The sequence below is a fragment of the Panthera uncia genome, chromosome C2 (assembly GCF_023721935.1).
Source record: "Panthera uncia isolate 11264 chromosome C2, Puncia_PCG_1.0, whole genome shotgun sequence".
Lineage (NCBI taxonomy): Eukaryota > Metazoa > Chordata > Mammalia > Carnivora > Felidae > Panthera > Panthera uncia.
This window is the reverse complement of record NC_064810.1, coordinates 91721759-91744340: the sequence shown is the minus strand read 5'-3', so window position 1 is coordinate 91744340 and position 22582 is coordinate 91721759. Positions and strand designations below refer to the sequence as shown.

At 41.8% G+C, this 22582-nt stretch overlaps 1 protein-coding gene across 4 annotated transcripts in view; it reads left to right on the top strand.

The window, feature by feature from the left end:
- The window catches only part of FNDC3B (fibronectin type III domain containing 3B), a 363910-nt gene that overhangs the window by 268318 nt on the left and 73010 nt on the right, over positions 1-22582 (top strand). For all 4 annotated transcript variants that reach the window (XM_049629594.1, XM_049629593.1, XM_049629595.1 and 1 more), the window contains 4 exons: positions 732-883; positions 3884-3943; positions 11935-12073; positions 15828-15881. In XM_049629594.1, the coding sequence (XP_049485551.1) occupies positions 732-883; positions 3884-3943; positions 11935-12073; positions 15828-15881 (405 nt within the window). The remainder of the gene's footprint in view (positions 1-731; positions 884-3883; positions 3944-11934; positions 12074-15827; positions 15882-22582) is intronic.

The following is a 22582-nucleotide window of genomic DNA, read 5'->3' as shown; positions in this document are numbered from 1 at the left end:
GGAAGGGCAGGAAGCCCACTGCAGGGTCTCTTTAGCGGGCAGGTTACGGCCCGAGGTGGCTGGAGCTCAGTCCTGCTGAGGAACAGTGGCATGGAACCTGCCTCAGTGTAGTTGTTTCTAAGTAAAGGAAGAAAGTTGGGATGTTTGAAGGTGCCAGAGTCCTTTGTTCAAATGATGTCTTACACAGAGGCTTCCCCAAAAAGAAAAAGGCAGAGCTTAGAGAGGTAAAACATCACCTCCACACACATTTCAGCCTGAGCCATGGTTCTTCTCCCCCATCACTGGGTTCTCCCAGAAACTGAGGCCTTCAACGAGGGTGATTTGAAAGGTACTGGCATGGGAGGCTCAGAGGCAAGCGGAAAGTACCTGCGGACGTGGCTCCTTCCATGTAACGTGATGGCCGTTGTGGAGATCACTGAAGTCTCACATTCAGCTTCCTACCTTTAAAAAAAAAACTCCCAAACAAGACTGATGACTTTACTTTCTGGAGGATCTAATGTGAATTACGTTATAAGGACAGATGCTTTAGGAGCTATTTTGGACACCAGGACTTTGACAAAAAAGTACTATATATGATGTGTTTTTCATTGTAATTAAAATTGTTCGCCTTGCATTAACACTAAGCCAATTTTATGCCACTACTAATCATGACAAAAATGTTACTGGAAGAGGTAGTGTCTGATGTGTATGAAGTGGATTTGAATAATTTTGTCTGTGTTTTTCTTCCTCAGGTTTCTAATATTCAGGCAAGAGCAGTCGTTTTGTCCTGGGCTCCCCCTGTTGGACTTTCCAGTGGACCCCACAGCGGTCTGTCTTTCCCCTACAGTTATGAGGTTGCCTTATCAGACAAAGGACGAGATGGAAAGTACAAGATAATTTACAGGTAGCATATATTTCCATGTGTTTTGCTCTTCTGCTAAGCTGTGCAGTTGGAGTCATTAAGGAAAATAAGAAACAGGAAAAGTTTAGAGGCTTTGCAAACTTTTCTTTAAATAGTTCATTTTAAGAATTAGTGATAATTATAATGTCAAGAGTTATTTTTGTGCAGAGTAATTACCAGTCAGAAATGACTTTTGTAGAGCTATTTGATGTTGATGAAATATCATTTGGTTATGTTAGTTTGTCAGTATAGTACTAAAGAAAAATTTCCATTAATGTCTGTCAGGGTTAAAAGTGAGTATGATTTTTAATTTTTATGTACATCAATCATGCACTTACGTGGTTACCTTTTTCGACCCAGACCATTTTCTGGTGTTTTTTTGAAATTCTCTAATATGGTTTCCTCCCATTTTATCCTGTTTCTTACCATCCACAATAGGTTTCTAGCCTGTAGTAAAGATGCCTTTAGAACATTTCATTCCAAGACTTTCTTAAATAAGTTTAGCTCACAGGGTAGGGGATTGTCCCTTCTGTGTTACCAACTCCCAGATATTAACCATCTAAGTGATTTATAGCCATGTCCTAAATGTGATTAAAAATTTTTAGGGTCAGGCCTTTTCTCTTTTGTAATTGCTAGGCACCGCCCACATTTGCAGAGCAGGAAATCAGAGCATCAGTTTTGTTTTCACTGCTTGTTTGACCTCCCTTTGAGTGGCCCCCAGAATGACCACCAGAGGCCAGCCTAGCGTGGTCACACAAACTGCACTTCTTCCTCTGCCGGAGAGGCTGGCTCTCTGTCCCGTTTCCCTGCTGTACCAGTGCCACCAACCTTGTATCTCCCCAGCCCTGTTGTGAGTTCTTAACTTGCTCCAGGACATGTCTTCTGCACTAAGAAGATGGGTAAGAGACAGGGAAGGAGGCCCATTAGGCACTCTCTCCCCCGCTCACTGCCCACTGTGCCTCCATTGTCCCCTCCCTGGACTCCTGCAGGGATGTCCTCAGCTTCTTCCAATGTCTCCTCTCCTCCTGCTACCTAGCCTCCACACGACATAAACCGGGTCACACTGGGTCACTCCCCACTGAAGACACTGCAGTGATTCCCCACTATACTTAGAAAAAAAAAATCCTAACTCCTTACTCCAGCTCACAACTATTTGGTTCTATTTTGAGAAGTCCACATTGGTCAAGAAATACAGAGCACTGTTTGCCCCAGCCGTACCAAGAAACCATGAGATTCTGTCCACGCCAGATGACCACTAGTGGCAGGAGCTAGTCTTAAGTGACCAGGGGCCTAGGCAGATAACGTTAAGCGAGAAAAGGAGAAAGATTGGGGATGTGGTGCACAGGAGCACCCCTGCCTTCCTCTGAAGGAGCAGCCACCGCTCACCTAAAATAGGTTGGTGCCATAAGGGAATGCAGGCCTTAGAATTGTTGATTTCTTTGGATTTTTTCCCCCCAAAAATACTGAAAATCTGAATTTTTATGTAAGCTTTCCTAACGCCAGACTCATTCAGCAAATGCAAAACCACATTAAACATACAGTGCAGGTCAAACATCAGAATTATAGGCAGGGTGTGGACATTGGCCTCCAGTTGGCAACTTTAAAAACATATTTTTATTTAAAATAATTTCAAACTTATAAAATGTTGCAAAAATAAAGGGATCAAGGAATATGCATAGACCCTTTACCCAGATTCACCTATTAGTAGCTTTTTATCCTGTTTGGTTGACCATTGGAGTACTCTTTCTCTCCTCCCAATCTGTATTTTTTCCCATTAGTTGTATATATCATGGCCTTTTACTGCAAAATTCTTCAGTATATTTCCCAGGAATAAGGATATTTTCTGACATCGCTGCAGTGTAATTACCAGCTTCATAAATTTGCATTGATAATATACTTTGATCTAGTCCATCGACCACATGCTGGGTTTGTCAGTCAATTAAATAATGTCTTATAGCATTTTCCTTCCCCTCTAGGACAGAATCCTGGCCAGGGTCAGATATTGCAGTTTGTGCTCATACGTCTTTCACCTTTAATTTGGAACACTAACACAGTATTTTGGGGCACAGAGATTTTTGAAGAGTATAGTCATGTGCCTCCCCACCCACCCCCAAATAATAACCCTCACCTTTTAAAAACTTTCAATGGAACATTCCTTATTTTGTCACGGCTTTTGCCTCATGTCTAAGTTAAGTTTCATTTGCAACTTCTGGTCATATAACTGGGTTTCATTTATTTAAGAGAGCTATTGATTGGTATGTGTATATATCAGAGAGCTATTAGGATTGATATGTGAAGGAAAGCACATTGAAATTTCTTCAAGAGAGATGAGAAGTTGAAGCAATTGGGGTTCCTTCCACGGTGAGTCTGAGAACTACCTTCGGTTGACAACTGGAATAGTTATTTTACACTGAAAATTTATCTCTGTGTTTAATTTCCTTCCTTATTTATTTGTTTTTATGTATTTACTTTGAAGAACTAATAAGGCCTTTTGGAACTTTTATTAGTATGTTAATCTCACCATTTTCCCGATCTAGGATAGTATCATTGAAAGGAATCTAGGGGTGCCTGGGTGGCTCATTGGTTGAGCGTCTGACTCTTGATTTCAGCTCAGGTCATGATCTTACAGTTTGTGGGATCAAGCTCCGCGTCTGGCTCTGTGCCGACAGTGTGGAGCCTGCTTGGGATTCTCTCCCTCTGCACCTTTCCAGCTCATGCTCTTTCTTTCTCTTTCAAAAAATAAATAAGTTAAAAATATATATACACATATATATGTATGTGTGTGTGTGTGTGTGTGTGTGTGTGTGTGTGTGTGTATGGAATCTAATTTTCTAGTTCCAAAGGGTAATAATACCAAATTGGCAAGTTTATTTCTGGTTTATGGTAGAATCAGACATAAGAGTTCTTTAATCATTGCTGGTACATGATGATGAGACCCAAATCCAAAATCAGTCTTACTGTTGAAGCTGGTATCATTGACTAATAAATGATTTTTCTTTGCAGTGGGGAAGAATTAGAATGTAACCTGAAAGATCTCAGACCGGCAACTGATTATCATGTGAGGTGAGTTAGGATATGAGAGCTGACCTGTGTTGGGCATTCAGATTGCTAAAATAAATCGTGTGCTTCTTTTAAAAAGTTTATGGTTAACAGCATTTTCCTAACCAAAAGTTGCTGTTCCTTGGCTCATTGGCCATTCATTAGTGTTCTGCCCTTGACAATGTAGTGATTACACAGAAGTGTTTCTGGTAAGAGAAAAATAGATGATACACTGAATCAAATTTTAAAAACTATTTTAAAGATAAATTGTATATAGTCTAAGATCTTTTGGACTGTATGGTTTAATATATGTAATATTTCCTTTCTATAAAACAAATGCATTTTTTTGCCATTGGTAGATCAGTTGTTTGTGATAGCCCATACCTATCTACTGTATGTTCAGCACAAGTGACTAAGTTCTGCCATGTTCCAAGAACACCTTTGGACCTTAAAAGTCAATAGGTTTTGAAAAAAGACAAGTAATGCATATATCAAATTGTCTCTGATAAGAATTAACCCAACTTGGCAAAACAGTGAAACAGTGAATCCATATAATCTGAAAGATAGTCTGAAATCTGTACTGTGATTTTTCTGGAGTCTCTGCTGTGACTACTCTGGAAGGCAGGGCTATAACTAATCTTAGAAAGAAATACAGCCAACCGCAGACTTGTGAAGAGGAAAGTATTACATGAACTTGTGCAGAGCTCATCTAATTATTTAAAGATACATTCACATATCCACTTGCAAATAGGTTTCTGAATGTGGTCCGTAACATTTTTTTAAATTTCAATTTTGACTTACAATTTTTTTTAATTTATAAGTTGACCAGAAATGGTAATTTTATCTAAAAGAGTACACAGGGGCGCCTGGGTGGCTCAGTCGGTTGAGCGTCCGACTTCGGCTCAGGTCACGATCTTGCGGTCCGTGAGTTCGAGCCCCGCATCAGGCTCTGGGCTGATGGCCCGGAGCCTGGAGCCTGCTTCAGATTCTGTGTCTCCCTCTCTCTCTGCCCCTCCCCTGTTCATGCTCTGTCTCTCTCTGTCTCAAAAATAAATAAATGTTAAAAAAAAAAATTTTTTTTTTTAAATAAAAGAGTACACAACAACGGTTTCTCTCTCCATTCTTCAGTTATGTATGTGTATATCAGAATTGTGTAATAGAATTACAACATCAAGCACACGTTCTTTATTATACTTACCAAAGGTTCTTTTGTAATGGAGTAGAGGGAGCCTAGCCTAAAAGGAGGAGCATACATTAATTATGAGGAGGCTTGCGTTCTAGTCTGGTTCTGCTGTGAATTAACTGTCTTAACTATGCTTAATCACATAGGTTGGAGGCCACAATTCTTTCTATAACAAAGGTAGGAGAGTAGGGATGTGTTCAGATTACAATACTTTATAAGCCATGTAAACATTTAAATTAAGTTTAAAGCAATACATAAAAGCAAGGTGTTTTATATGCAGTTTTAAAGTGCTTATCTGCCTCGTTGCTGCGTTGTTTAGAAGAACTCTGTTGCAACTGTCTCTTCCTGTTCAAATCAAAACATTTGGGTTTTGAATCAGTTAGCTTCAGCCCAAACATATTGAATTTTTCACAGTCTATACAAACAAAAAGATTTGTGTGCTTTGTGAAACTGAGATGATAGTAGAAATACTTTACTATTTCAAAAGGTGGATTTAACAGCAAACCAGAGCATGTAACACCGTATAGGGAGCCATGTAAATGTTCTCCATTAGTCGTCAACATATGTTTCCTTTTCTCTCCATCTTTTTTAACAGTTTATTGTTACTGCTTTATAAAGGTTCACTTTATTAATTTTCTGCCCATTCATGAGCTAACAATGTCTTTTTAAAGACACTTAAATGTCTTCAGGAGTCTGCCCTTTATTTGCCATCCCGTCTGTAGCTTGCCTTCATTTCTTTCTGACTTGTCTTACAAAGGGTGAATTCTGACAAGATGGGCTCATCAGTTCTTTTACGGCCACGTCTTAGGAACATCTTGAACTTCTGGGCAGATAAAAAGGAGTAGTTAATGAACTCCCCAAGAGGAATAGGGACATGAGGTAGTGCCTCTCTAGAGGCTTTGGATCCAGACTTTGTCCTGACACATCTGGGACCTCTTGTAACATACATGACACATAGGTGACATAACACCACAGTCTAAGGCACCACCAACTGTCATTTGGTCTCTTTCTCTGCTTGCCAGAGAGAGAGAAAATTTTCCCTGTCTTCAGTAGCAAGCTCTTTTAGTATTAAAAAAAAAAAAAAAAAAAAAGAGTCTCTCCTAAGAAAAATGTCTACAGTCCAAATTTTACTTTTTTCTTGTCTGGCCCACAGTTCATATAGATCATTCCGTCTCTTGCTTCTTACGGTCTTTCATTTTTCAAGCGAGAGAAGAATCGAAATCCTTCCAGTGCCTGCTTAGATTACCTTCCTCTGCCTTGAATAGCTTTGGTGAGGCAGCGTGACACGTAGTGGACAGAGCTTGGAATTGGGGGTTAATGGCTCAGTCACTTGCTAAGGGGGTGTGCCGAGGCAAGCCATTTAAACTTAAATGGCCTTGTTTTCTTGTTTCTCATATAATGAGAATAATAATGATACCGGCTTCAGGAAGATGGTGTGAGAACAAATGAAGTGTATGTGCAAACCTGTTATCAGTCTGGAAAGTGTATAAATGTTTTTGTTTGCCCAGAGTCGCTGCAGTGTTTCCACACTCTGATAATAAAAAAAAGACTTCATGATGCAAGTCCTTTGAACCTGTGTATAGTTCGACCATATCACTTACTATTTTACTGGGATAAAGATATACCATACTTGACACTGGCAAAAAAAAAGGAGCAAAATCTCTTTTTCTGATGCAGTGGAGTTCATGTTCTCGAAGCCTTAGTTCCAGGGATGTCAACTTCTATCAAATACAGCAGCCTCAAATAAATGTGAAATTTAAAAGTCACCTATAAGACCTCAAAGGCTGTGTGGAATTTGTTTTCTCAGTCATTTCTATCATATAGGAGCTGCAAAAGAATTCCGTTATTGTATGGCCACAAAACGAGCAATTATATTCATTGCCATTTTTATTTATTTGTGCATTACCAATTTAGAAAGTGTCACCCCGGTGAGAGTCTGGAGAGCCAAGGATGGAAACAATGAGATATTTCTTTCAGCATTTCCAAGCAGGCTACCTTCTCCTTCCCGTTCTTAATATTGCACACTTTGACGAAGGCCTGCAGAAGTCTCCGTTCAAATCACTCTTCAATACAGTGAAAGGTTTCTTTCTCAAATCGTATACTAAAGTCCCATCTGTGGCTTCTGTTCCTAACATTTCTTGCTGCCTTTGATTTTGCGACTCTGATTCCCTCCCCTTCATTCTGTTGGTTCCCTGTCTTTATTCGGTGCTTTTTCTCATTTTCAACTTTTTTCTCCCTTATGTTAGTATCGTTTGAGGTCACCCATCAGATATACAAACGTTTTTTTTTAATTTTTTTTAAATGCTTTCATTTATTTTTGAGACAGAGACAGAGCATGAGCAGGGGAGGGGCAGAGAGCGGGGGAGACACAGAATCTGAAGCGGGCTCCAGGCTCTGAGCTGTCAGCACAGAGCCCGACGCGGGGCTCGGACTCACGGAGTATGAGATCATGACCTGAGCTGAAGTCGGACCCTTAACTGACTGAGCCACCCAGGCACCCCTGCAAACGTTTTTTTAAGCAGCAGTGTCTCAGTCGTGGATGCTGTCGTTGAATGTCTGGTGCTTAGCATCAGTTCCTGGGCAAGACAGCTCGTGACTCCTTGCCAGCAGCCCACTGCGGTTATGGGAGTCATTTATTAAGAGACCAGTGGTATTTATATGTAAGTATATAGGTTTATGTACATAAACATTTATATTCACTTAGCTATATGAATATTTACACATACGCAAAAATACCTAATTGGTATTCTAATTGGTAGTTACAGAATTAGTACTGACGTTGAAATAATCATTTTATTTGGGAGTCAAGAATTTATATTTTTATCAATAATAGGATAATCAGGAATTTGAGTGAAGGAATGGATAGCAATTTTATGACACAATTTGAAGCAGTCTTCCAGTCATTGGCATTAACAGTTTGGCAAAGAAGTTGTCCAGAAATGATATCATGTAGCAACATTTCTCAGAAAAATTATGTGATGAAACATTTCCAAAAATACGGTTGACCATCTCAGTACAGAATTATGAAATAGGTGTTATTGACTAGAAACTGTGGCTCCTACTATGTTACAGATGTGCTGGAGGAAGTTGGAGGCAAATTTCTGAAATTTTTGGAGCACCTGTTTCATAATCATTTAGTATTTAAGCTGAAACAAATGTGAAAATGTAACACAAGATTAATCATATCGTTAGAAAAATGTATCCTTCTTTGCTGTGATAAATGCAAAAGGAACTGAATTTGCTGATTTATTTAACCTAAGAAACTGATCCTACCCCGCTGATGCTCATATCGCATGATGGTATTTAGAGAAAACACATCACCATCATATGAAAAACATTTTTGCAACCTTCTTAAAAATCACCATTTCCAGAGACTTTTCACTAAAAGTTTCTGGTAAACACAGCTGGTGGTTATGAAAATTAGTTGCTGTCTATTTACTGAACAACTTTAACTGACCGATATATCATGGGGTACTTAGATACTATGTCAAATTTTACATACTGTGTGTGGCACATTTATATTGGCATATACAATGGATCTTGTTTCCTTTGTGGACAGAGTTTTATGAGTACAAAACACTGACCCCTAATTTCAACTGTAACATTCTTTCAGTTGAAAGACCAGAAAAATAATTCCTTGTGGCCCAGACAACTATGTATCTCCAACGTCCTCAAATTTTTACTTCTGCCACCAGGATCTTCGTTCCTCCCGACAATAGTCATCCTCCCAACCTGCCTCTGTCACTCATGTTCTCTAGGCTAATAAGTATGGATTTCCCAAGAATCTCAATAAAAAATGAACTTGACAGAGTCCAAATCTCCCCAGATAAGTAACTGCAGTCTGCCAGCCCTTCACAGGGCCTGTCCCTGCCTCATTTCCTCTGCTCTATTCTCCATGTAGATTTTTGGTGCTGTTTTTGTGAACATTTAGTACCCAGTGTACCTGAGTATAGTCTGAATAAGCAAATGCCCAGTGATTATAAAGTGAAATCTACTAGGAACCTAAGCTGGTAAAGAGCTGGGTAAAAGGCCAAGTGGACAAGCAAATTTATTGCCAGGAAGACAGTAAGAGATGGGGAGGACTCTGAACTGGATAACACCTGCCCCATCTAAAGGCGGACTGTTCTCACCTTTATCTTGAGTACTATCAGGCAGGTATGCCGCTGTGTTGCTAGAAGCAGAGGTTCACTTTTCTAAATGAGAGATCTCCAGAACTTTTTGTCAGTGTTGGCTTAACCTTTAACCTTCTGTTTCAGAAAATTTCAGATACAGTCAAAATTGGAGAGTAATTGGGGTGCCTGGGTGGCTTAATTGGTTGAGCGTCTGACTTAGTCTCAGGTCATGATCTCGTGGTTTATGAATTCGAGCCCCGCGTCGGGCTCTGTGCTGACTGCTCGGAGCCTGGAGCCTGTTTCGGATTCTGTGTCTCCCTCTCTCTCTGCCCCTCCCCAACTCGCACTCTGTCTCTCTCTCCCTCCCTCTCAAAAGTAAATAAACATTAAAAAAAAATTTTAAGTGGACAGTAATTGATGGGTTTTCGTATACCCATCACCCAGCTTCTTATTTCCTTGCTGCCCCTCCCTCCTCCTCCTACCCCACAGCTATGATGAAGTCCAATCCAGACACCATCATGTTTCATCTATGAACCACATTACCGTCATCACATGCCCATCCAAAATAAGCAAAAATGATGACATTCCTTAACATCTTTAAAATTCAGGGACTCTTTCCATTTCCTCAACTGTCCTAAAAATGAAGGTTTTGTCTCTTCAGTTTGTTGTAGTTGAAATACAAACATGGCCTGAATATTCTGTTTGGTTGGTATCTTACAAATTTCTTTTAATCTATAGGTTTCACCTCCCTTTTCTGTTTTGTCCCCTTGCAATTTATTAGTTAGAATAACTTTTTTGTCCTGTAGAATTTTCTGCAGTGTGGATTAGGCAGATTGCAACCCTGTAGTTTTGCTTAATATATTCTCTCTGTGTTTCCTATATAATGGGAAGGAGGCTTAATCAGATACAGGTTCCGTTTTTCTGGCAAGGATTTTGTAGGTGGTGGCATTATCGTTCATTAGGAGTGTATAATGTCTGCTTGTCTCTTTTTGTACTGACCATTGCCCATGTCCATCCATTCATGCACAGGGGGCTGTGATATTTTAAATCACTCTATTTTTTCCCTCTCTCCCACACATAGCTTGGGCCAGATGTAACCCATGAGCCACCAGCTGGAGAATCCAACTGATCTACTAAAGTTTAGGCAGGAACCCTGCCCACGTCTGGAATATTCTGTGATTCATTTTAAGTAATTTACTCCTAGTGAGCCTATTCTAATACATGGAAATGATCTAGCCAAATCTACCATTTCCTTTTATATTATCATGTTCCTATATTTAGGACATGCAAAAGGGAACGTTTGTTTTTATCAGGTTGGGTGAAGAGCATCCTAGTAAGTGTATTTGTTTGGATCAGATGTTGTGGTGTCCTCCCCTAAGACAAATCAAATATCCAGTCATCTGTATCTTACCTTTTAGGGTGGCAAATAGCATTAGTGATTTTAACTTGCGTGACCTCTATAAATTCTTTGTGATAGACCTTGAGGAGAAGGGACTTTGCAAATCACACACCTGATTAGGTCCTGTTTTCCATAATGTTGTTATCTTTAGCTCTTGTTTATGTTCGCTGAGTAGAGTGAGGGGAGGTAGAGTGTGGGTGCTCAGAGAAGCATAATTGCAGGATGAGTAAGGACGGTAGGCAATAGAGGACAGCAGTTAGATTTACATGGCTGCATTCAGTTGAGGCAACTTTCTAGCCGTGTAGCTCTGGAAAGTTCACTTCCCCTCTGGATTCTGAGTTTTCTTCTGTCTTTAATGGGACCTCACAAATTAAGGGCTTGATGTATTTGCCAGTTCTGAATAGCTTGAATCCTTGCATCTTTTTTAGGCAGCAAAAGTTTCTTTGCTGTCTTTTAAAACGAGTAGGTTTTCACGTTGGGGTTTTTTTAATGCTGAATATTTTAAAAATGGAAAAATAGAAAGGAAGATGATAAAAATCAACATAGCCCTATTTTAGGATATTTGAAAGAAGTATGGTTTTATAATAGCACATTATGTGCTTTTCCTTCATAGCTTCTCTGGAGAAATCAGACCCATATGTTCGGTGTTGAGCCAGGCATTTTAATGTGCAGAGTACCCATCTTTAATCTCGGCGCCAGGTGCAAAAGTGAAATGTTCACATGGATAAGCTGTACCTGAACATTGTTTTTGTTGAGTTAGAGATGCACTTGGCAGTAACAAGCACACCGTCTGTATTTCTCCCAAATATCTGCAGTGTTGTCAACAGTTTAAAGATGTTATCTATTCTACCCCATTGTGTATACTTCTCTAGTTTGTAGGCTTGTCCCTTTTCGGCCATGTCTTGTCCCTCTTCGGCCAACCCTTAACTCTCCTTTCAGTCTTCTTCCAGACAGAGTCAACTGGAGAGTGGTTCATGGTTTTAGAATGGATATTTGAAGACCACTTTGGGGATAAGGATGTTTTCTTATTCAGCATATTCTTTTCCAGTCAGTAGACCCAGCCTTTCTTAATTGGGGCTGAGGGTTCTGACAATTAATGGAAGGAGAGAATGAGTTGAGGCACATTCCCTGCTGGGGTGATTATCCCCTGGAGATGCTGGCCATAGTTAGGTCAGGACAACCAGGAGATAAGAAGGAGTCATGGTGTGCAGCACCTCAATTCTGTTCCTCTCTGGAAAAAGGCCTGGGGCAAAGCACAGATAAAAACCCTGGTCGTCTGTGATGGGCCACTGCCACTGACTGTTTGTCTGTTTGTTTTCAGGGTATACGCCATGTACAATTCCGTAAAGGGATCCTGCTCCGAGCCAGTTAGCTTCACCACCCACAGCTGCGCACCTGAATGTCCCTTCCCACCTAAGCTGGCACACAGGAGCAAAAGTTCACTAACCTTGCAATGGAAGGTGGGTAGCTCAAAGTGTCGGGAACAATGTGAAGAGTAGCCATTTGGAAAATTTTTATTTAGCATTACTCCAGTTTTGTGATGGTGTTAGATTTTCTACATAGTAACTGTGTGAAACAAATCTTTATGATATCAAAAGTTGGTATGTCTATCAAAATTGGGCAGAGCGGTAGTAGATGGAACTGCAAAAAGAAGTTTGAGCTCTCAGGGCACCTGGGTGGCTCAGTCGGTTAGGCATCTGACTCTTGGTTTTGGCTCAGGTCATGATCTCGCAGTTTGTGAGTTTGAGCCCTGCATCATTGTCTACACTGACAGTACAGAGACTGCTTGGGATATTCTCTCTTTCTCTCTCTCTCTCTCTCTCTCTCTCTCTGCCCCTCCCTTGCGTTCTCTCTCTCAAAAAAAAAAAAAAAATACACTTAAAAAACATTTAGCTCTCTTTGCAGGGATAAATCTTTTAGAACCATAAACAATGCCTTATAGGTGATATAAATACTTAGATAACTGAATTTCATCACTTTTTAAAGTTTATTTATTTTGAGAGAGAGCAAGAGTGGGGGAGGGGCAAAGAGAAAGGGAGAGAGAGAGAATCCCAAGCAGGCTCTGAGCCTGATGCAGGGCCTCGATCCCACAAACCGTGAGATCATGACCTGAGCCAGAATCCAGAGTCAGACGTTTAAATGACTGAGCCACCCAGGCACCCCTGAATTTCATCACTTTCTAATGGTTTACTTCATTTCAGGAAACAGTTGAGGACTTTAGTAAAAAGTTTTTATAAAGAAAGATTTAGAAAAAAGTAAGTTTTGGGCTCCATTGGCTTCTTTCAGTGGCAACTCTGGAATGTTTAATATTTAAAACTGCCTAGAATTTTTAGTGTTCTAAACTACATTAAGACTTAATTCGTTTTTACTAACTAGGCCTTCGATCTATTAGGATTACCAATTATTTTTTAAAGTCTAAATTATATAGTAGTTTTCATAAAATACAGTTTACTGACTACAAATTGCTCCTGCCAAAGAGAGGTCCTAAAGGTGTATTGTTAGCTCATTAGTCACAGTTGTGTGTTTGCAAGAAAACAGTAGATTCTGTTATCAATATCTATAGTAATTATTTCTCTATGTTTATATATTTTTTAAATGTTTGGTTTTTTTTTGGGTGGGGGGGAATGGCAGAGAGAAAGGGGGACAGGATCCAAAGCAGACTCTGTGCCGACAGTAGAGAGCCCAATGGGGAGCTCGAACTCACCAACCGTGAGATCATGACCTGAGCAAAAGTCGGATGCTTAACCGACTGAGCCACCCAGACACCCCTCTCTGTTTATATTTTAAAATGTGTTTAAGATGTGAATTTTTAGAGGTAGAGATAAAAATTTGTGGTGTTTGGGGAATACACTAATGTGTAAAAGAAATGAGATGGCTAGGGAGGTCTCTTATTGGTAAAGATATATTTTGTCCTTTAGTTCCTAGACCAGGAGGTTGAATTTAACCAGGGCATCCATAAAAGCCGTTGAGAGTAGTGGTTAGCAGCAAAGCATGGGCTTCTGGAGACCCCTCTCGTGTGGGCTGCGTTCTCATAGGCACTGGCCAACATGGAGTATGTTACTTGGCAAAGGCAAAGCTTAGACTGGCTTAGAATCTGAACTATTTTATTTTCCTTCCTGGCTTCCAGGGATAATCCAGGTCAGTGATTCCCTACCTTTTCCGAGTTGTAACACTCAACTAACCGGTCGTCATTGTTTCAGTCCTTGGAGATACACATTTTAAAACATGTTCTCTATTTGCACGTATACGCACATAAGCATCTCTTTTTTAAAGAAAAGAATTAAAATTCATTTTGTTTGCAAAATATAAGAAATCTTCTTAAGATTGCCAGAGGGACCCCGGGGTCTTATAAGCCTAAAGTTGGGAATCACTGATACATACTCTGCTTAAAACCTGGATGAAATTCAGGTCTTTGGCAGACCAGCATCTTCAAGAAAAAGTTTACTTATTAGGACGAAAGTATTTCACATTTTCTTTCTCCTTTTATTTAATTTAATTATAGATCAGAAACGTACATTTGTTCCATTAAGTCATGTACAAACTTGGAAGTTCTGGATTCAGTTCAGTTTTTGCTTAAATGTCCTTAGAACAGATTTCCTGATCACAGTGCTCTAGCTGAGGGGCACAAGGACAGGGGACAGTGCTGTCACTGCCCAGCTGCCCTTGAATCCAGTAAAACATCGAGAGAGTGCAAGATCTAACTTCTTCTTATTAGTCAGCAATAGGAGATTGGGCAACACAAAAACCAAAGTCGGTGTTCCCACCCTCAAGGAATTAAGAACTCGGTGGTGGGGCAGGAAGTGTATCATAGAAGAAACTACTGAAAGAACAGTTTCTCTAGCAAAATTTGTAAACATCATAAATGAAGTTCTTATCTTAGAAATGTGTTCTCATCTAAAACTTTGATTGTGTCCATTACTTAGAACTTCAAATGTATCCCTGTCTACCAAATTGAGCCCACAAAAGCCTGAAATTACGGTTCAGTAGGACATACAGCACTCCCCTGAAATCTGGCTTTGAGACTCAGATTATATGACTCAGAAGATGAAAGGAGAAGGAAGGAAGGAAAGGAGGGAGAAGAGTTTCTTTATGAATTTGACTAATATTTACTGAGCCCTTGATGTCGTTTTATTATTAGCCAAAATAAAACAACCGCTATTGTTTACTGAGTGCTTCCTCAGTACCTGGTATCGGGTAGGTGATTGATATATATATTCTCCCAATTACTTGTCGCATCCATTTATTCTTGGAACACAATATTAAACAATGATATTAAGGGCCTAACAAAAGACCACACATGACAAACAGCCAAGCCGGGTTTTAGTGTAACTCCACTGACATGGCTGCCCTTTACTAGGTAGGACAGTGCCGTTTGTGGGGCTCCAGCTCTTTCCTGGGGAAGGGGCCAGGCCCAGACACATTTGTGCAATGAGAGAGTGGTCTCCTCTTCCTTCTGGTTGCCTGCTCCCTGCAGCAACCCCTTCTGGCAGGTCTAACCCTGCACACCACTCGTCTCCAAAGTTTTCTGCCCCCCTTCCCATTGTCCAAGGCCTGTTTCTTAGTGAAATAGACCTCAGCATGCTTTTAAGAGGAAAGCAAATTATGAAACTTCTTTTTGCTAACATGTGAAGGGCTAATTGCTCTTGGTAATCTCTCAGGGGATCTCATCATTTTTCCTCATTTTTTTTTTTTAAAGGAAATCTCAGTGGCACAGAAGGCTCTCTAATCTTAAGCACTTAAAAAAAAAAAAAAAAAAAAAAAGCAACTGTATGGAGGAAGTTACAAAACTATAGACTCTTGACCCTGAACCTAGCTGGGTCAGATTTACCCCCACAAGACTCCAAGCAGCATCTAAGTTTCTCAGCTTCCTTTTTAATCTCTCCCTTCTTAATGTGCTTCTTGAAAGTTTTATCCCCAGAGGAAGTAGGGCACCAAGTAGGTGTAAAGGTAGAGGCAGTGGGGAAAGCAGGTTTGGCTCTTTGTGTGGGACATGATTTATTATTGGGGGGGGGGGGCTTTCTCTACAGTTGAATTGTATTAAAATTCATTTGTGGTAATGTTTCCCAAGGAAATGCAGGAGCCACTGGGGTGATCCCTCTTAGGGGAGAGCACAGGACTAGCATAGGTACTGTATTTGAATCAAGTGGGTAGCTCCTAAGTTTTGCCTGTGAACAGCTTTCTCTCATCTCATTTTACTATTTTTCTTCTTTTCAGGCACCAATTGACAATGGTTCAAAAATCACCAACTACCTTTTAGAATGGGATGAGGTAAGCATATTTTCATATCCATCCAACTAAAACGCCACAGCAGAGACAAAGTTCCTGAACAAATAACCATTTTATGCTTTTTTAAGATACACTAAGCCCATGGGGGAGGAAAGAATGTAAATAGAGAAAAGTTTAAACCTATAGTATTGACTGTGGAAAAGGAGGACAGACTAAAGTCGCATAATGAATTGTATTAGATTGCATTAAATGTATGTACTTGCTCTATTTGCAAGAAATTCTACTGAAAGAAAAGACAGGGTCTTATCTATTATGGAGTCCCTAGTGCCCAGCCAGCCATCAATTAGATTATAAATCGACTGCTCTGTTATCTTGAGTGCTCAGGGCCATTCTGCATAGATGGTTTTGATAAGGTAACCTACACTGTGACTTAGGAAACGTAATTTGTTTCTGCTTTTTGAAGCCATGGATGAACATTGGTGTTGCACCGTTGGGTGTTCTCTGTGGGACAGTTGGAGCCATGCCTGGAGGTCTCACTCTACCAATGGGACGTGTGATCATCCTGTGGACTAGAGTACCCTATAACAGGCTACCTTCTTGCTGTTTCTGTCACCAGAGGTCCTAGGGTGGTATCCATGGTGAAGTTACCTTATTCTCAAGGCCGCTGGGTGCTGAATGGTGACCCTGTGCGTTTCTGGCCTTGCTAACACCACCCAGAGAATCTCAGGCAGGAAATGCTGGATGCAGAAAGAAGCCCTTCGTTTCTAAAAAGGGACTGTACTTATTGTCCCTGTGGCTGTTAGTTCTATTCATTCATTCGTTCATTCACCCTTGCTCTATTCTATCTGTCAGTGATTGAGCAAACAGACGAAGATTTAAGAATAGGAAATGTGGAATTGGGAGAGAAATGCAAGTTAATAGTCTTTGTGACTTAAATTCAGGGGGATTTTAAAGGTTCAGAATATAGGCTTAGGCAAAAAGTGACTTGTCGAGTGTGGAAAAAATATTCCCACCAAATGTAGAACGAAATTGGACAAAACTCGCACGTGCAATTTTGATGTGAAAAAGGGAGCCCTTCGTCACTTTCTACAGAAGTGTGTTTTCGCATCTGGGTTGCATCTGAACGCTGGGGCTCCATGTTACCAAAGACAACGATCTATTGTTCTGGGGATCCTTGTGAATAGTTCCTATGTACAGATTGGTGAAATCTCAGACCTGACCAGGATATTTTACAGATTAGGTGGGTTTCATTTTAAAGTGGTTTGAAGGGAAAGCGAAACCACCCCCATGGCTCTTGTGGAAAGAGATTTTTATAGGCAGTGCAGAAGGCTGGAAAGGAGCCTGGGCAACCTGTGAGCACATGGCCACACCTTGCCATCTCCCCCTCCTCGTAAGGACGAGTGAGTGTTGACTGAGAGTGTTTTTAAGTGTCTGTTGGTGTGTTGCACTGATGTGCCTGATGCTTTTTCTCATATCTTGAGGTTTTACATCAAGATAGAATTTACCACTAAAGAGGAGGCAGGTTTTCATCTCAGATCTCCTCTCCGAGCTGTGCGTCTGTGTGTGTGTGTGTCCTATGTTTTGTTTTGTTTTGTTTTGTTTTGTTTTGTTTTTTTGCTGCTTTGGACCATGGCCTCATAAGTGAAGTAAGGTCAGAGAAGTCGAGTATTTGGATGGGAAACCTCCAAGGCAAACCCAGGTGCTGCAGGAAATGATCATGGTGACTCAGTTGTTGGCCTTCTTCCCTTTGAATTTGGATGGAAAGTGTCCTGGCAGGATGCGTGGAGGAAATAAGCTACAGCGTCACATGAAATGGAGCAGCTTTGTCTAATGACCGTTCATAATCAATAGCACCCACTATAGGCTCGCGACCGCACAATGTTAAATTGTTCATTTTTTTGCCTTCTCCTGCCTCTCCCTGCGTGCTGTCTTTCCATCCTCTCCTTGCTCCCATCTTCATTCTTCAGGCTTTGTCCTTCCTCTTCATTTTCTCTCCACTTGCTAATTCCTGCTGGTGTTGACTCTCTTAAGCCTTATCGAAGATGCCAGGTGAGTGAACTCCCACCTACCATAGACCTTTTGCCAACATAGGAATGCTTTTGTCTTCTGTGGCTTACTATTCACCTTCTAGAAAGACTTCTGGACCCTAAACTCTCTGGAGTGTTCTCTGACCTTTAAGTCCTGTGAGCTCCCTGAAAGGAGAGGATAGTTGAAAGAACACCAAGATGAGGGGCTGTAAATTCTGTTCCAGGTTTTATACTGGCAGCTTGACCGCTCCAGTCCTCAGTTTACCCATCAGCTCATGTATACTTACATCACTGACACTCTCTCAAAACTCCTTATTTAGGATTGTCCCTTCTGATAAGAGTGTATTTTAGGATCCTTTTCACTGTTGTTTGTTTATTAAATACTTGAGGGTTCGTGGAACAGACCCTCAGTGTCTCAACACTCTACACTGTCCAGTGAGGGATCTGTGACATAGGGAAGCTCTCTTACTCTGAGAGCTGAAAAAAGCTCATGTAATGCTATCCTCCTGTACTTTTTTAAACAGACATAAATAAAACAGACTTAACCACTTGCTTCTCAAATTTTTCCATCAAATAGCTTTTTTGCTTTATATGCTGGCTCTCTCCTTTTCAGTCCCTCCAAAAAAGATTTTAAAATGGTGTCATTGGGTTTCCTGACAGTGAGAATAGAGGCAATAGTAACCAGTTCATTCCTGCCTGTTGTGTCATTTCAGAAGTAATGTTTCTGACAGAAACTAATAGTTTGTATTTCTAAATTCGGGGCTAGGTTGGGGATCAGTAGCCCTCTTGAGGCACCTCACTTAGGTTGGTTTTTGCACCCCACCCCCCCTCCCCCCACCCCGCCATTCCCATGCTGCTCATGACTTCGCGAAGGAAGAAAATCAGATGCACAGAGAACAACATCTGACCTCCAGGAAGTGTGAGCACATGGGGCCCTGGGTATCCCTTTAAAACCTTCTGCTGCCCTTCAAAACCTTCTGCTGGTAGTCTCTGGACTCAGGTACATCTAGTACCAGGAAGTGTTTCCAGAATCTGCCCTAGTGGAGCATGATGAGGCAGGAGAATGGGAGGGGTTGTCCCCCACCACACATACACCCAACTCTCTTCAGAGCTCTCCTCTCCCAGGGCATCTGTCCCAGCCTTACACCCATTGCTTCTCTGTCATCCAGGGTGCTGTCATGACCTGAGCCGAAGTCGGACACCCAACTGACTGAGCCACCCAGGTGCCCGGGAAGAGCCAATAGTTAATCAATAGCTAACTGCTGCTGGTCTCTAAGGTCGGGTCACAGAAAACAGAAATGGGTCACAGAAAACAGAAACCTGTTACAGCTCAGGGGGAAGCTGATACTCTCTCTCCCCTAAATTCATTGTCTTTAATGTTGCATTACTGTTCCACAGAATTCACTTGGAAATTACTCACTAATTGTTCTGCCAGAGGTTAGCTGCCTACTTTTCTCTGTTAGTAATCATAACTAGACAGTCCTTGAGTTTTAAGTCAGGGTGGGAAGTAACTCTGACTGGGAGATGGTAATGAGCCACCAAAAATGGACCACACGGGTGTCACTGGCTTTTAAGCTGTGGCCATCAGTTTTGATCTTCCCCTGAGACAGAGCAGTTTTCATAATGTGGAAAGGTACGTACTTTGCTGGTCCCTTCCTCCTCCTGTGGTGACTCAGATGAGTTGTGGCATTTACAGGCATGGGGCATGGGACCTGAGAGCCGACCTTGCATTTTTATAGACTTTTAGCCACTGTTTGCCTCCGGGAGATCCCATTGGAAAGGACGGAGGCCATTTTCAAAGTACTCTTCTACTTGACTGTTGGATGAGCCACCATTATATTTTAACCTCTTCCTGATCACAGTGTGGCCCCCACCCCCACGTTTACCCCTAGGTTTGCATTTTAATTTACAAGTCACAGGCTTTCCGTCTGGCAGAAAGCAGGCCCAAAGCCTTATGAGGGTTTCTTTCTTTTGCTAGATTTGAGTTTTATACCCAGCCTGACTTCAAAGAAACCGCAAACTTACTGCTTTATGAATCCAGTTTTAGTTTAATCCAGAATTATGAGTAGGAGAACACAGCAAAACCATGCTTCAGTGCTAGATTTCTCAAGGTGAACGTTCTTTCCCACAATGGAGATTTGGGGGTAGGAGTTCAGGAGGGAGGACCTACTGCTTAAAGCTCACTACCCCATCCACTAACCCTCCCTGCCCGCGAGCTAACCAACCCCTTTGTCCTGACCACACCCCTCTTTTGGGCACCTCCAGAGCCACATTTTCTGCCCTGTTGCTTCTCTGCCTGATGACACTGGGGTATCCAATAGGGGGTGGGAGTTTTTCTCTAGAAGCTAAAATGTAGGGATTGAGGACAGATCTCTCTAGGGTAGGGAGGGGCTTTTACTAAAAAGAATTAGTAACCTCCAGTTGACTTGCACATCAATGCCTGCTCGGTCTGTTTTAAGGGATGGTGATCTGGCCTTTTTCTTTTCTTTTCTTTTCTTTTTTTTTTTTTTTAACGAGTAAAAGAACAAACTTCTCAGTCAGATAGGAACTTTCTTTTCCATTTTAGAAAACGTTCAGTCCTGTAAAGGAAATGTGTATGGAAACTTGTCAACAGAGTTTTACTCTTAGGTAAGGTTTTCGGTTGTACCATATAGAAGCCCTACCTGGTGCTGTGTGGCCTGGAACCCTATTGCTGATATGTCTCAGTCACATGGCGTCCACTGAGGGAGACTTGGATTCCGAATGTCTGCTTTATCTCTTACCAGTCAAGCAAGTAACTGAGCCCCCAAATCTTAGCTTCTCCACTCGAAATCAGTGTCCGTTATCCCACTGGGGTTCGGTGGGTTAACTTGGGCAACAGCAGATGCAGTGTAATGAGTATTTCATATCCCCTAAGTGCATATTAGGATCTGGGGCAGGAAAAGTCAGCCGTTAGAAGGACTGTATGAGGGGATTATGACATTCTTCTGTGAAACTTTGAGGAGCCTTGAGGCTAGTGTCTCCAGTTTGAACAAAACAAACACGGATGTCAGTGCTATATATAGATGTTAATTTGCCATTAGCTTGGCTTCCGGACATGACATGTAGAGAACATATGAAAGAACCAAAAAAATAGCTTTGTGGGGATGTGACTAGTACAGTTCCCAAGATTCTTCCTCCCATGTGACTCAGCTAGCCCAGATAGGAATTTCACATGTGGCCGTCTTCGGTGACTAATGAGCCAACACAGCTGCAAAACATAGGCGACTAAGAATGACATAAATGCCACAGAAATCAAGGAAGTATAATTTGACGTAGAAAGAGCAGAAGAGGCCAGCAGCAGGTGGAGCCCACAAAGCCCCTGGGGACCCATTATCGAGCCAAACCACGCTCAGCAGTCCTGTTGCAGAAACCTCATGGAGCTGACAACAGGCCATAGATTGTCGCTTCGTAGACACCTAGGTTAGGAAGAGCCAATTTAGCTCATTTAGGGATTGAGCTGGCCCCTTAGCAGGTGTTTGGTAATTAGTTTACTAAAAACATTACTTCTTAGCTTAGGTGTCGCACAATTAGCACTGATAATCTTTCAGAATGCTTCTTGGCACCAGTGAATTTGCCCATGGCTTCTCTGGTTGGACAGACAGCTGTTCATGGAAGGTACTGGAGCTTCAGCAAGCACAGTGACTTCCTGGGTCTCCCACAGTGCGGGAGAGAGCCCCTGAGAATCCGGCCGACGCTTTCTCCAAGGTGCCGCACTGCTTTGGTTGCGTAGCGTTGGTGCAGTGAGAAAACTGGTTTGCATTCCCCAGGCCATCGCCCCTGCCTGACTGAAATATAAGGGAAGCTGCCACTTGCCAGGCCTGTGTGCTCTTTCGGTCATTCTCGGGGAACGCCCTCATGGAGATTGCAGAGTGGGGTCCCAGGATCATGTGGCACTTGCTCCATCACAAACCATCTTTCACACAGGAGCCTTAAGCCCAGTCAGTGACCTGGCAGAGTAGTAGTGTTTTGCCACATCACAGACCTTCAGTGCCACACCAACGGGTGGTTTCAGAGAGCCAGGGGGGCAGCATCCTCCCCTGTAGGCTCTGTTGGTGGGAAGTAGGCCAGGATAGATGTAGAACTCAGAGGGGCTCGTGGGTACCAAAGGCAGAGCTAAGTTAAAAGGAGCCCTCACTTTTAGGGACCTCCGCCCCAGATATCTGCACACCTGAAGCAGATTCTGTCATTTGTCACATGTGTGCAGGATGGGTTATTGTGTGTTTGGGGAGCAGACTTTGTGGACAACTTCTGGCTGCTACTAAATGACAAATCCCTTTCTTGGTCCGTGGCACCTAATTTATCAACTCATGTTTTTCATGCTTGTTGGATGCCAGCTGGAAGATGACTGCCTTGTGCCTTGGCCAGGTGGATGGACTAAGTCCGTCCATGCCGTGGTTCACGCGTCAATACTACGGCAGCCTGTCCTACAGTCACCCCTTGCTACTTTCCTTTCCCTTCCCTGGGCCAGTGGCAACCTTCTGGTCTTATCAAAGCACTGGACATTCAGATGAGCCTCCATATTGGGAGGAATATATAGGAACGTTGTATTCCTTGGATTCAAATCAGAGGACCTGCTGATTATCCTTGACTATTTCAGGGACCTAAACCTCTCCCACTAATAGAAACATCTAGTGTGCCAAGGGCTGAGATGCATGCAGTATTTATTTACTAACATGCAACACAAACAATCCCACC